The 15,345-nt window shown below is 48.9% G+C and overlaps 1 protein-coding gene across 4 annotated transcripts in view; it reads right to left on the bottom strand.

The window, feature by feature from the left end:
• The window catches only part of IL16 (interleukin 16), a 114,732-nt gene extending 102,393 nt beyond the window's left edge, over positions 1–12,339 (bottom strand). Inside the window, exon 1 of one of the 4 annotated variants that reach the window (XM_070358445.1) lies at positions 11,583–12,339. In XM_070358445.1, the coding sequence (XP_070214546.1) occupies positions 11,583–11,622 (40 nt within the window). In that variant the 5' untranslated portion in view covers positions 11,623–12,339. The remainder of the gene's footprint in view (positions 1–11,582) is intronic. The other 3 variants (XM_070358444.1, XM_070358442.1, XM_070358443.1) reach the window with 3 other exon arrangements.
• Positions 12,340–15,345: the final 3,006 nt, after the last annotated feature.

Genomic DNA, 15,345 nt, shown 5'->3' with positions numbered 1-15,345 from the left:
CTCCTGCTTCCTTGCACATCTCCAGCCCCAAGATGAGGTCTTGGCTGTTAAGGTAGAAATCCCTGAACCAGTAGCTCCTGGGGCTGCAAAGTGAGGACTAACGACTGCCCGCAACACATCTGACCTCCCAGATGGCTTCCTCCTCCCCTCACTCTGCAAAGGTGGCCCACAAGTCCCACCCCAGTGACCAGCTTCTGCTCCTGCCCAACCCCAGCACAGCTGCCAAATAGGAAACCAAGATCCAGCAACCGTGCTCTGCCCCCATGCAGGTCAGAGAAGCCAGCCTCCTGACTCTGTGAACCGCCTCCTGGTCAGAACTGCTGCTCAAGGGACATTTTCTCTCCCGGGCCCACCTACCTCTCTGCTCACAGCCCCTGGGGCTGTGCCCTCCTTGGCTTCCCTCTCCAACTGCTCAGCCAGGACCACGGCATCATTTATCCCGGGAAAGCCAGGGCCCAGGCTGGGGTCAGAGGCGGCAAGAAACGAGAAATGGACGCTCCTTTTCACCCAGAGGCTGCTCTCTGAATCAGATCCTGAGATCTGACACTGTTCTCAGCACCTGCTCTGGACAGGTGACTCTGGGCAAATGTGGCCAACCTGTCATTGGCCAGCTCGAAGACTCCCGACCTGAGCCATCTGACTTCTCCGTGGGAAGTGGCTTGGTCCAAAAGGGCCAGGCTGCCAGCGCTGGGAAGCTCGGACTCAGGACAAAGTCCACCATCTGCTGGGCTGGCAGAGAACACGCAGGAGGCCAGTGCCGCCCAGAACCCAGAACCCGGCAAGGCTCCTCCTTGTGGTCCCAGGCAACCCCTGCCTTCCCTGGATAACCCAGAAGTGGCTGGGAGGTCAGGAAGGTCATGACCCAGTGTCTCAGAGAGCCTGGCATAAGGTCAGCTCACACCATCCTGCCATGAATCTTTTAATATCACTACATTCATTTTACAGGTGAAAAGTCACTGCATAGAAATTCATTGAGCACCTACTAAGTGCCAGACCTGGGCACCCAGGGTCATAGCCCATTTCTGGTTCAGCAAAAATCTAGTGACTTTCCAGAGGCCACGTAGCTAGCAAGATGTCAAGCCAGGTGTCTAATCAAGATCCACCCAACCCCAAAGCCCTGGCTCTCTTCATGACATCGTATTGGGACTTCCCTGGTAGTCCATGCTCCCACTGCAGGGGGCCTAGATTCAATCCCTGGTTGGGGAACTAGATCCCACATGCCACACCTAAGAGTTTGCACGGCACAACGAAGATGTGGTGCGTGCATGTGTGCTAAGTCGCTTCAGTTGTGTCTGTTTGCGATTCCATGGACTGTAGACTGCCAGGTTCCTCTGTCCATGGAATTCTTCCCAAGGATCAAACCCATGTCTCTTGTGTCTCCTGCATTAGCAGGCAGGTTCTTTACCACTAGCACTGCCTGGGAAGCCCTAAGATGTGGTATAGCCAAATACATGTTTTTAAAAAAGGGAGAGAGAGAAAGAAACTGGCTTTTGGGAGCCTGTCTGTCCCAAGCCTGATGTCCCCAAGCCAGTTGTCAGCATCAATAGGGATGCCCCAGGGAAAACAATGGAAAAAATAAGTTGTGTAACAAGTTTGAACCCATGGAAGATTCTTCTAGAAATACCAATTCTTAAGCTGCACCTAGTCCTCCAGAATCAGAATCTCTGAGTATGGGGCCTGGCCTGGCACTCCATTTTATAAGCCCTCCAGGATTATCTGGTGGTTGCTCAAGTTCAAGGGAGTTTCCCAGATGGCTCAGCGGTAAAGAATCCATCTGCCAATGCAGGAGACACAAGCTGAATCCCTGGATTGGGAAGATCCCCTGGAGAAGGAAGTGGCAAACCACCCCAGTATTCTTGCCTGGAGAATCCCATAGACAGAGGAGCCTGGTGGGCTACAGTCCATGGGGCTGCAATCATTCGGACATGACTGAGCACACAGGCACAAGTTCAAGAACCAAGGACTTCACTTATGTAGAGCAAGTTGAGAACCACAGCATCAGGGGACAAGGCACTTCTATGTGTCCTACTGGGACTCTCATCACATGGGCAGAGTGTTTTTCCCCCGCATGTCCCCCTGGAGAGCCTGATCTAAGGGTGACATTTAACCCGTCTGCCCCTTAAAGACCATCCCACACTTTTGTCCTAAGCACAGCCTCTGTGAGCTGTTTGTATGGACCAGGCTGGGACTTTTGTGTGACCCTCTCTTCTAACAAACGGAATGCTTTCTGACGCTCACCACCAAATGTTTCAGGGCTGGCTGGGGGCTTTAATGAGGGTGTAGGTGCAATCCGTGGGAAGCCATGCAAGGCTTTGGAAATCTGGCCATCGCTGGGACAGGGGCCCATGGTCACAAGGGAGGCGCTTTGGGGATAAAGCTGCCTTTGTCAACGGGTGTGGGGGGCAGTTCCACATGGCAGGGCTGAGTCTGGGGTGCAGTGTAGTAACTTCTCAAGTGCAGGGCTTCCCCAGTGGTTCAGTGGTAAAGAATCTGCCTGCAATGCAGGAGACGCTGGTTTTATCCCTGGGTTGGGAAGATCTCCTATGCCATGGAGCAGCTAAGCTCTACAACTGCTGAGCCTGTGCTCTAGAGTCTGGGAGCAGCAACTACTGAAGCCCGTGTGCCCTAGAGCCTGTGCTCCACAGCAAGAGAAGCCACCGCAATAAGAAGACTGTGCACCACAACTAGAGAGGAGCCCCTGCTCGTCACAACTGGAGAAAGCCTGTGCAGCAATGAAGACCCAGCACAGCCAAAAATAAATAAAACTGTATAAAGTGCAGGGAACCTTGGTCAGTGTCGCCTGCTCTGCTCACACCTGTGATGCAGTCAGGGCTTAAGCCCAGGGGTAGACCACCAAGGCTGTTTCACTGGCAGAGAAAGGCTGGGGGCGATCTGGCAGCCCAGGAGGCCAGCCTGGCCCTTCCAGACCCCACAGCCTCTGCGGGCCCTACAGCCCCCTTCCAAACCTTGTCCTTGTGTCTGAATCCAGGTCCTGCTTCTCCATCTTCAGATGACACCCACCTGCTCACTCTCAGCAGGTGAATTCATTCCGGCCCAGACCTTCACTGAGTGCGGTTTCTCTCCTGGTGGAGACATCCGTGCCACCTGGGACTCTTCCAGGAAAAGGAGACCCTCCCCTCTGCTTCCGACACTCCCAAAAGGTGAGCTCGTGCCTGAAGAAAGCTGGGAGGATGCATCTGGAGAGCCCCACGTGGGTGAGAAGTGGGGGCCCCTGAACCACACACCAAGCTTGGCCAGCTCCTACTGTGGGATGTCGGTCATGTCTCAGCCTTGGTTCACTCAGCTGCCAAATGGAATTAAAAACTCCCACCGCCGAGGGCCAACAAACACATGAAGAGATGCTCAACATCACTAATTATTACGGAAACACAATCAAAACTGCAATGAGCTATCACCTCACTCCCATCAGAATGGCCATCATTAAAAAAAAAAATCTACAAACAATAAATGCTGGAGAGGGTGTGGAGAAAAGGGAACTCTCCTACATTGTTGGTGAGAATGTAAGATGGTACAGCCACTATGGAGAACAGCGCAGAGATTTCTTAAAAAACTAAAAACAGAGCTACCATATGACCTAGCAATCCCACTTGTGGGCATAAACCCAGAGAAAACCATAATTCAGAAAAGACACTTGCACCTCAATGTTCATTGCTGCACTGTTTACAATAGCCAGGACATGGAAGCAACCTAGATGTTCATTGACAGAGGAATGGATAAAAAAGATGTGGTATATCTCCTTTACTTTCTTCATAGAACTCGTCACCATCTGAAGATGTCCTGTAGTCTATTTGGTCTGTGGTTTGTATTTCTACGTCCCATTTAGAGTGCAAACACCCCAGACAGGAGGAATTCATCAGATTTGTTCACTGTGGGGTCTGCAGCCCTAGGGCACGGCTGGTCCAGAAGAGCTCAGTAAACACTTGCTGAATGAATCAACCCCAAACTGAATGAATAAATAAATGACTAATGCCATGTAATGAGCATCTACATTTGTTTGTATTTTAGAGTCTACAGGGAGTTCTGGAAGACATTTTCTTAATCTAATATAGGTGATTATGCTCAGGTTTAGATGGAACTTAACCTATTTGACCCTCTCTCCTAGTTTCTCAAGGCCACAGATAAGAAAAGAGTGAGCAAGTTCTCTCTGAGAGAAGAGAGTTTACTTCTGAGAGCATCAGTGGCCCTTTGGATTGGACAAGCAGAATCACTTGGTTTAATTCACAGCTACAGGATGGAACATTTGGAGGTACAGAAGCTTGACTGGTTAATAACAGTAACAACTGGGACTTCCCTAGCAGTCCAGTGGTTATGATTCTGAGCTTCTACTGCAGGGGCACAAGTTCAATCCCTGTACAGGGAACTAAGATCCTACATGCTGTGTGGTGCGGCCAAAAATAACAGCAACAGCGGTCATTCGCGAAGCACTTGCTCTGAGCCACCCTACTAAGTACTGTCGACACAGCATCCATCTCCACAGTTAACTTATAGGGTTGGTGCTATTCATTATTCCTATTTTCTGGATGAGGAAGGGAGAAAGAGGAGGCACCAGCTGGTAACAGGCTTTCCCAAGGCACGGAGCCAGCATTTGAGCCCAAGGTTATCTAACAACAAAGTCCAGGCCATTCTGGCCCTTGGAATAAACACTGAATAAACAAACCAGGCGGAGTTGAGCAATCTGGAAATTCCTACCCCACCCGGCAGCCCAGGCACAGGGGCTGGAGGTTGAGAAAGGGTTAAGCACCAAAGAGAGAGGGAAAGGTTGGTGTTTGGGTGGCGCTTTTTCCAGGCCCTGATTAGGAAGGTTTGCACACGGTGTGCTTGCTTGCCCTCCACCCGGCCACAAGAAAAGGCCAGGTTTTCATGCATGACTGACACACCCAGGACAGGATGGAGGTGGGGGCTGTTTCCATTCCACAAGATTTAGGCAGGAACCATGTGTTCAGTCTGGGGTCTTGCCTCTTATAAGGGTGTAGACATAGTTGAGTCCCTCATCTTTTCTGGCTCTTACAGGATGCTGGAGCTTTCTGAGCCAGGGGCCCGGCTCTGTTCAGTATGTGTTCAGACAGGACGAGGGGTGAGCCAGGGTTGGGAGGGAACAGCCAGGCCCCCTCCTGCAGTCCTCCTGCCCACACAGTTATCGCAGGAAAGCCGCTTCCTGACTTGCTTCAGAAAGCAACGTTTTTAAAGATGAAGAAATCCCTGCTTTCTTTTCTTAATTTGTTATTGTCATGATATGACTGACTCAATAAGTAAAAATGTTCAATTCCAGCCCGAGGTCACAGGCTCATCTCCCCCAGGCTGGAAACTCCTCCGGAGGCTTCGTGCCTTCTCCCACTTCCTCACCTCAGCACATGCACATGCTGCCCTTTTCTAACTCACAAAGCCCCTGCTTCTCAGCCGGCTCTCATGTTTGGCTCAGAGCCACCTCCTCCAGGAAGTCTTCCATGATACCTCCATCCCAATTCACCGATGGAATTAGGGGCTGTTCTGCTGTCATCTCAAAGCTCTCTCATCAGGGTCTTATCCATTTACTGTGAGATCCCTGATGCCAGGGACTGTGTCTTGTCTCTCTCTGTAGCCCTGCACAGTCCCTGGATGTTAAATAGCTATTGGAGGAAGGAATGAGAAGAGAAAAAAAAAAAAACAGGAAAAAAAGGCAGGAGGAAGGAGGGAGAGAGGTCAGATGTCTCTGTGGTCAGATGCATAGAGAGATATATGCATAGGTCAGATATAATAGAGACAGAGACAGGCAAATATAACTAACTGCATGCCCAGGTATGCGTATGTACCCTCCAGTCACAGGAAGGGTATGGCGGGAAAAGCCCACCATGGTCCAGGAGTTCAGAGGCCTGAACTCTTACTCTCAGGTTGTTGCTGACTGGCTGTGCGGCCTGGGATAAGCCATGCCCCCTTCTGAGCTTCAGCTATCTCCTTTGTGACATGTGTTATTATCAGCCTTTTAAGGGTTTCCCTGGTGGCTCAGTGGTAAAGAATCCACGTGCTGGCAGCAGTGGGACACAGACATAGAGAACAGACTTAGGGACACGAGGTGGGGCAGGAGCGGGTGGAAGGGGAGAGTGGGATGTACGGAGAGTAAAATGGAAACACACACTCAGTTCAATCCATTTCAGTCCCTCAGCCGTGTCCGACTCTTTGCAACCCCATGGACTGCAGCACGCCAGGCTTCCCTGTCCATCACCAACTCCTGGAGCCTACTCAAACTCATGTTCATTGAGTCGGTGATGCCATCCAACCATCTCATCCTCCGTTGTCCCCTTCTCCTCCTGCCTTCAATCTTTCCCAGCATGAGGGTCTTTTCAGATGAGTCAGTTCTTCGCATCAGGTGGCCAAAGTATTGGAGTTTCAGCTTCAGCATCAGTCCTTCCAATGAATACTCAGGAAGATCTCCTTTAGGATGGACTGGTTGGATCTCCTTGCTGTCCAAGGGACTCTCGTGGAAACATACATTACCATATGTAAAATAGAGAGCCAGTGTGAATTTGCTGTATGACTCGAAGAACTCAAATGGGGGTTCTGTAACAACCTAGAGGGGTGGGATGGGGAGGGAGGTGGGAGGGTGGTTCAAGAGGGATGGGACATACGAATACCTGTGGCTGATTCATGTTGATATTTGGCAGAAACCAACATAATACTGTAAAGCAATTATCCTTCCATTAAAAATAAATAATTAAAAAAAAAAACTAAAAAAATAAAAATAAAAAACCCACCTCCAATGCAGGAGACACGGGTTCAATCCTTGGTCCAAGAGGATCCCACATGCCATGGAGCAACTAAGCCCATGTACCACAACTACTGAGCCCAGACACTGCAACTATTGAAACTGTGTATCTAGAGCCTATGAATCTAGAGCCTGTGCATCTAGAGCCCATGCTCCACAAGAGAAGCCACCACAATGAGAAGCCCTCGCACTGCGATGACTAGAGGCCGCTGCTCACTGCAACTAGAGGAAAGCCTACATAGCAATGAATACCCAGCACAGCTTTAATAAATAAAAATCAATTTTCAAAAAAGATTTCAATAAGAAGGTTCTCACTGCCTGATGCATGGTGCTGTTTCAAGAAGCATCAGTGTTGCCTTCCTCCAGCAGCACTCCGCCTATGGTACCCTAGATGCCATCCTCGACCAGGACAGAAGGCAGGGTGCAGGAGCCAGAAGTCCGTTTTCATCTCATACCATCTCAGCCATTCAGACGTTAAAATGCATACACCCTACACTGCGTGATACCCATTCTGGCTGCTTCCGTGTTCATCTTCCCAGGGACAGATGCTCACTCTGGCTCCAATTCCTGGACCAGCCTGGTCTGCAGCAGGACATACAGGGCATCTCCTGTGAAAAAAGCCTGGGGAGGGGACCCTCCAAGGGGACCCCACGTGAGGCCCTGGGACACGTGAGTATATACAGAGCCTTGACATGGTTCTCTTTGCCACCCAAGCGTCCAGTTCCCATGAAGGGCACCTGCTCTGTCTCCTCCGTCCTGGCCTATTCCTAACCTTGCTGTCAGAGCCCGGAGCCCCATTCCAACCCTATGCCCAGCCCGCACCATTATCTGTACCTGCTTCTCCTCTGCCCCCCAAAACCATCTGCTTGATGCTGCTCCCTTCTCCCCAAACCCCAGCCAAAATCTAAACTTGAACTCACTGTGAGGTCTACCCAGCAGAGCTGGGCACTTTTGCCACCAAGGGCTCTGCCCATGAGACCAGCATAGGATGAAGCAGTGCTGTACTTTATTGCTGTTGTTTAGTCTCTCAGTCGTGTCTGACTCTGCCACTCCATGGACAGCAGTGCACCAGGCTTCCCTGCCCTTCACTATCTCCTGGAGCTTGCTCAAACTCATGTCCATTGAGTTGGTGATGCCATCCAACCATCTCATCCTTTGTCGTCCCCTTCTCCTCCCACCCCCAATCTTTCCCAGCATCAGGGTCTTTTCTAATGAGTCAGCTCGTCGCATCAGGTGGCCAAAGTATTCGAGCTTCAGCTTCAGCATCAGTGCTTCCAAGGAATATTTAGGGTTGATTTCTTTTAGGATGGACTGGTCTGCTCTCTTTGAAGTCCAAGGGACTCTTGAGAGTCTTCTCAGCAACACAATTCGAAAGCATCAGTTCTTCGGCTCTCAGCCTTCTTTATGGTCCAACTCTCACTGTATTTTATTAAATTAGGTCTTTGCATCTAGTGGCACATAACATATTATTAATATTAGTAAAAACTGAAAGCAACTGAGGAAGGACATCGGAGAGCCTTCTGGGGTGAGAGTAATGTTCCTAATAAGGTAAGTTTCTCAGGTGTATCTGTTTTTCAAGATTAATCGAATGGTACATACATTTCACTGTGTGTAAACTTTACCTGAAAGAAGAACAGTCACCAAATACTGAGCTTGTTTTCATTATATACATGCTGAAGTGTTTAGAAGTGAAGTGTAGGGGTGCCTGAAACTTATTTGGAAATGTATTAAAAATATAAGATGGGAACTTCCCTGCTGGTCCAGTGCTTAAGAATCCACCTTGCAAGACGGGGGACATGAGTTCCATCCCTGGTCTGGAAGATCCCACGTACTGAGGGGCAACTAAGCCCATGCACCGCGATGAGCCCATGTGCCCCAGAGTCTGTGCTCTGCAACAAGAGAAGCCACTGCAAGAAGAAGCCTGTGCATAGCTAGAGCGTAGCCCCCACTCACCACAACTACTGAAGGCCTGTGCACAGCAACAATGACCCAGTGCAGTCAAAATAAATGAATATATTTTTAAAAATTAAAAAAAATAAGATGGATGCATGGGTGGTGGATAGAGGGTTGGTGGGATGGATAGTCACGTAACAAGGCAAAGAAACATTGCTTGTAGAATCAAATAGTAGGTATATGCTTGTTGACTACAATTCTTTCCACTTCCCTATATGTTTGAACATTTTTGATAATAATATTTTGGAAAGAACACAATTGAAAGCAAGCTAAGTTGATAACTGGGGGAGGTATGAAATCAATTGTGTCCCTGATGTGGTTTTCTGAGGCCATAATGGTGATGGTTCTGATGACTTCACAGGAACTGAGAAGCCTAACGCCAAGTAGAAACATCAGCATGGCAATTGGTCTGTTATGTGTCTAAGGATCGCTGTAGTTATTTTTCAGCCACATGCTAAGAATTCACGCTTTAGCATGAAACAGAGCTGCCTGGGTTCAAACCTCAGTCCTGCTGCTCACCGTTTGGATAAGCTCCCCAGGCCCCATTTCTGCTCACCTTATAATAAAGACAAGGCTTTCCCCAGTGGCTCGCTCAGACTGTAAAGAATCGGCCTGCAATATGGGAGACCTGGGTTCAATCCCTGGGTTGGGAAGATCCTCTGAAGAAGGGCATGGAAACCCATTCCAGTATTCTTGCCTGGAGAATTCCATGGACAGAGTAATCTGGTGGGCTACAGTCCATGGGGTCGCAGAGAGTCAGACATGATTGAGTGACTAGTGCACATATTGCCTCATAGGGATGCAGGGGAAGATCCAGTGAGTCCATGCCCATCAGGGTCCTAAATCAGCACCTGTGCTGAAAACCCCCCAGGTGGAGGGAGGTGCTGGTATTTACGGAGAGATTTCTAAGAGGCACCCTCCAGGGTTGGCCAGCAGATGTGGGGAAGAGAGATAACGGGCTGACACATGGAGAGAAGGGCTCTTGAGGCCTGGCTCCACCAGCAAAACCTCTTTTTTCCCTGCGCTGACAAGTCACCAGGATGCTTTAAAAAATTTTTCTTTAAATTTTATTTGACTGCCTCGGTCTTAGTTGCAGCATGCAGGATCTTTTGTTGTGGCTCGAGGGCTTAGTTGCCCCAAGGAATGTGGGATCTTCCCAGACCAGGCATTGAACCCGTTTGCCCGCATTGCAAGGTGGATACTCAGGCACTGGACCACCAGCGAAGTCCAACCAGGATGATTTTTTGAAAGATGCTGTGAGGAAAACAGACTGATGGACAGATGTTTACGAAGCACACAGAGGCGATGTTAAGCTCATAAGATCTGAGACAGTTCATTTCTCATTGCTTCTCTACCTCTGCACCCAACCTAACTCCCGAAGCTCCACACACAACTCAACTGGCGCCTTCTTAGGGAGGCCCACCCTGACCACCAGACTAGGCCAGTTCCCCAGTGAGAGCCTCTCATAGTGACGAATCCTCTTGTCATCATATTGATGCGTATGTGTGCTTTTTATCTCCAGTTTCCCAGTATATCCTCAGAGCCCAGCACAGTGCCTGAAGCAGAGACTGCGCTAAATAATCTGTTGAGAATGAATTCCAAGTGTCTGAGAAAGCAACTGCACTCTCTGTAGATTGACAAATAGAAAATTGGTGGTGGGGTGAAGTGTTATTCACTCAGTCATGTCTGACTCTTTGCAACCCTATGGACTGTAGCCCACCAGGCTCCTCTGTCCATGGGATTCTCCAGTCAAGAATACTGGAGTGGGTAGTCATGACCTCCTCCAGGGGATCTTCCCAAACCAGGGAGATTGAACCCATGTCTCCTGTACTGGCAAGCAGATTCTTTACCACTGAGCCAATAGGAAAGCCCCGAGAGGTTAATTACCTTTCCCCAAACCAAGTAGCCCATTCATCTTAGAGCTAAGGTTCCATCTCAGTAGCCAGACCCTGCAGCCCTGGGGTCTTGGTCCCTATGCTCCACTGCCTTTCTTCTGAAGTCGGAGACACTTTAATGGAACCTAACCAAATGGATCTCAGGGTTCCAGCCTCTCGGCCGTATCTTCCTCCTGGAGCTAGAAAAGTCAGAAATGTGCCTTTGACTTGCTTCTCTTTCTTTTTTAAAAGAAAACCACGTGTTTATTCTCTTCTGCCAAAGTTACAACAGAGCTGAAGCTTTGCCAGTGTTGACTTAAAAAGCTGGGCTGAGGGGTTAAAATCCTTTCCCCCGATGCCTGTTTGTTTATGTTTCCGGAGTGAAAGAAGGAGGTTGTTATAAGAAACCATCTGATCCATTGCAGAGGCTGTACCTGCGGCAAGGCAGGGAGTCTGGCCCGAGTACCTGGCGCCCCTCTCAGCACTTAGATCCGAGAAGGCTCTGAGGGGGTCCCTGCTCCAGAGACTTGTTCTCCTGTCTCCCCCAGACGCTGAGCAGCATCCCCTCCTGTTCTGCATCCTGTTAGAAGCGGAGCACAGCCGTGCGGACTCTGACAACTCTGGACATTTGACATCGATGCCCTTGCCCCTGAAAGTTGCCAGGACCCCTCACAGAGGAAGGAAGGGCAGGTACAAACCGGCTGCCCTAGCCAGGGCTTTCTCTCATCCCCTTTGGGTGGTCCTGCAATAAAGCCCACCCTTCACCCTTCTGACAAGCAGCCTAATGAGCACTCAGCCAGCCTCCGTGAGGACAACGCAGACAGACAGGGAGGGACTGCACCACACACACACACACACACACACACACACACACACAAACACAACACAGTATAACCCCAACGATGCTTTTCCATGCTTCCACTCCTCTGGGAGAACGTCAAAAAGAAAAAGTCAAACTCTCCATCTCCACCTCCCCGTGATTCAGCCCCACTCACCATTCTCCTTTCGTGGGAAGACTCTCTTCTGCAAACTCATGTCGGGGGGCTCTGAGGATGTGGGAGAGCAGTGACTGGTCCCTCTGGGTTCGGATCAAGAAGTCTTGGGGGATCAACAGCAGCTTCTAGGGCTGGGAGTATTTGAATGGGAGTTAAAATTACAAAGTAACTCCTCGTTAGAACTGTTTCTCCCCCCGCCGGCAGGGAGGGAAGAAAAAAAAATCCCTTTCCCTCTGCCAGCAAATCTTTAACGTCTCAAAACAGTTGCTTCCAACTCCTGCCCTCCTTGCGAAGCGAATGTGTAGAAGGCGATGTAATTTCACTGAATCAAGCCCTCAGATCACAAGCCTTTTCCTGTACCACAAACAGAAATGTAAAACCTCAAACTTTCCCTTGGACTGGGAGTCCGTTGCGAGCGGGCAGAACACGATGCTCTCTGAGGTCTAATGTATGGAAAACGTGCTGAACTTTTCAGATCATCCCAAGGGCTGGAGTCCGTTCCCCCACAACTTCCCACCCTCAATCTTTTTTTTTTCTTCTTAATGAGTTCTGGTGTGTTTATGTCATTGCAAGGGACAAACACAACACCTCCAGTCCTTGCCCAAAGTCGAAGTGATTCATTTTCTCCTTCACACACGCCACACACACACAGCGCCTGTTGAATCCCAGTGAAAACGGCTTTCATAAAATCCGCGCGAGGCTGGGGTGGAGTGAGGCGGGGTGAATGCAGTCTGTGTCCTGCGAAGGGCAGTTGGGCTCGGGGGAAGGTGGAGGCTGACTTGAATCAAGACAAACAGAAGGCGCCCTGACTCCCGCCCTTGTCAAGAGGAGGAGGGATGAAAGAAAAGTGGACACAGCCCTGGGGAACTGGGCTCCGAAACTTTCGCAGTGTTCTCTGCCCAACTTCCCCTTGTTAGCCTTCCCATACCCTGAAGGATCTATTTTTAGACTTGGACAAGGCATACTATTATTTTAAATGACCAATTTGATTGCTGGGTTAAAGAAATCTTTGGATTCCCCCCACCAGAAAGACCAAAAGAATATACCGTAAGTGGGCAAAGAGTCGGGGCCGAAAGCTGGGGAAGAATGTGATGGTTTTCAGGACATGGCAATGTGACAGCAGACTCAAGTAAAAGCCTGCTATGTTTGATAGAGAAAAAGCCACCAGGGAAGCAGGAGTGACAGACCCTGAGCAGGAGTGTCAGCTCCTGGGTTACCTGTCGCCTGCCAAGTGGCCCAGGTCTTCTAGGGGTGAGCCCCTGCCATGGACGCCTCTGGCCTCCTGACCGATGTCACTCCCCCCACTTCATAGCCTTTTAAAAAATACTTATTTGGCTGCACCGGATCTTAGTTGCATGAGGGATCTAGTTCCCTGACCAGGGATCAAATCTGGGCCCCCTGCCTTGGGAGCGCAGAGTCTTAGCCACTGGACCACCAAGAAAGTCCCCGTTCATAGTCTTTTTTAAATAAAACTTTTTAAATTTTTTATTGGGGTGTAGCCAATTAACAATGCTGTGATAGTTTCAGGTGAACAGCAAAGGGACTCACTCAGCCATACATACACATGTATCCATTCTCCCCCAAACTCGCCTCCCATCCAGGCTGCTGTATAACATTGAGCAGAGTTCCCTGTGCTATACAGTGGGTCCTTGTTGGTTATCCACTTTAAATATAGCAGTATGCACAGGTCCATCCCAAACTCCATAACTATCCCTCCCCCATATCCTTCCCTCTGGCAGCCATAAGATCCTTCTCTAAGTCTGTGAGTCTGTTTTGTAAATAAATTCATTCTTATCACCTCTTTTTAAAGATTCTGCCCATAAGGGATGTCAAATAACGTCCCTCCTTCTCTGTCTAACTTCACTCAGCCCCACTGTTCAGAGTCTTGAATCACCATCACTCAATTAAACCACCTCCAGGTCACTGTGACCACTCCGCCTCCCCACCTCCCTCAAATAATCATTTCTCTGGGCAGTGCTCCAGGGTGCCAGGGGGAAAAAAATGAAAAAAAAAAAACAACTCTGCTGTCAGCACCTGGAGTCAGAAAAGTTCCCTGAGGGTCATCCTTCTCCCAGGATGAGGGTTTGGATCCAGAGCTGGCACTTCCTGCTGCCTGCTCTACCTTGCTCGTAGTAACCAACTGACTGCCCAGGCCATGGACCTGCAGCATGCTGCAGGAACTCTATGCACAAAGAACCACGAGGGCCAGACACTGGCCTTGCATTCTAGTGGTTCCCAGGAGCGTCAGCAATGGGAAGCCAGCTAGACAGGGGAATAGTCTGCAGAAACTAAAATGATGTAATAAAGATTTATTGTCATAGAAGGGCTTTCCTGGTGGCTCAGGGGTAATGAACCCACTTGCTAGTGGCAGGAGAGTTGGGTTTGATCCCTGGGTCAGGAAGATCCCCTGGAGAAGAAAATGGCATCCCGCTCCAGTATTCTTGCCTGAAGAATTTCATGGACAGAGGAGCCTGGGGCTATAGTCCATGGACTCGCAAAAGAATCAGACACAACTGAGCGACTGAACAACAACATTGTCAGAAATGTATTACATCACTAAGCGAATTAAATCAGGTAACAAACACAGAGTGTGTAGTGTGATCCATATTTATGAAGCAAAATTAAATTTGGAGAACTAAAATTGAGGGATGTGGGGGTGGGGGGAGTACTTCCCTGGTGGTTCAGTGGTTAAGACTCTCCACTCCCACTGCAGGGGCCACAGATTCCATCCTGGTGGAAGAACTAAGTTCACACACGTCAAAGCATAGCCAGAAAAAAAAAAAGAAAGAGGGATTTTTCTTTTTCTTCATGGGCTTCCCAGTATCCATTAAGTTTTCCAATATCCATTAGGTTATTCTCAAAGTCAGAGAATAGCAATAGCTTTCAATTCATAACACTTATAGGATGGTAGAAACATTTTTAAATTAAAAAAAAAAATTTTTAAGTTAAATCACTGGCTTTGGGACTCCAAAGTAAACTTTGTTAAATCAATAACAAAGACTATACTTCTGAGGTCATAGCTTTTGATCATATGAATTAAGCCTTTGACAAAGGAATTATTACTTGATTAGTAGGCAGAAGAGTGGCCCCTCCAAAGATGTCCACATGCTATTTTTAGGGACCTGCGAACATGCTATATTACATGCAAGAGGGGATTAAGGTTGCTAATCAGCTGACTTTAAAATAGTGGGACAAACTGAGACAGTAGAATTGACCTTTACACACTACCATGTGTAAAATAGATAGCTAGGGGGAAGCTGCTGTATAGCACAGGGAGCTCAGCTCAGTGCTCTGTGATGACCTAGAGGGGTGGGATGGACAGTGTGGGAGGCAGGCTCAAGAGAGACGGTATATATATATATAGCTGATTCACTTTGTGGTACAGCAGAAACTAACACAACAATGTAAAGCAACTATATTCCAATTAAAATAAAATAAAGGGATTATCCTAGATGGCCCAGGTGGGCCCAATAAAGTCAGAAGTGTCCTTAAAAGTGGGACAGGGAGGCAGAAGAGGAGGTCAGAGTTAGACAGAGTCTTGAAGAAGCGACACTGCTGTCTTTGATGATGCAGATGGGGGCCATAAGCCAAGGATGGAGATGGCCTCCAGGAGCCAGCAAAAGCAAGGGAAAGGATTCTCCCCTCCAGTGCCCAGATAAGAATGCTAACTCCGCCAACACTTTTCATTCTACCCCATGGAGACCCAATTTGGACTTTTGACTTCCAGCACTTTAAGATAGTTTGTGTTTGTGTCTTTTAATCA

This window comes from Bos mutus, chromosome 21 (genome assembly GCF_027580195.1).
Source record: "Bos mutus isolate GX-2022 chromosome 21, NWIPB_WYAK_1.1, whole genome shotgun sequence".
Classification (NCBI taxonomy): domain Eukaryota; kingdom Metazoa; phylum Chordata; class Mammalia; order Artiodactyla; family Bovidae; genus Bos; species Bos mutus.
This window is presented reverse-complemented; position numbering and strand designations above follow the sequence as displayed.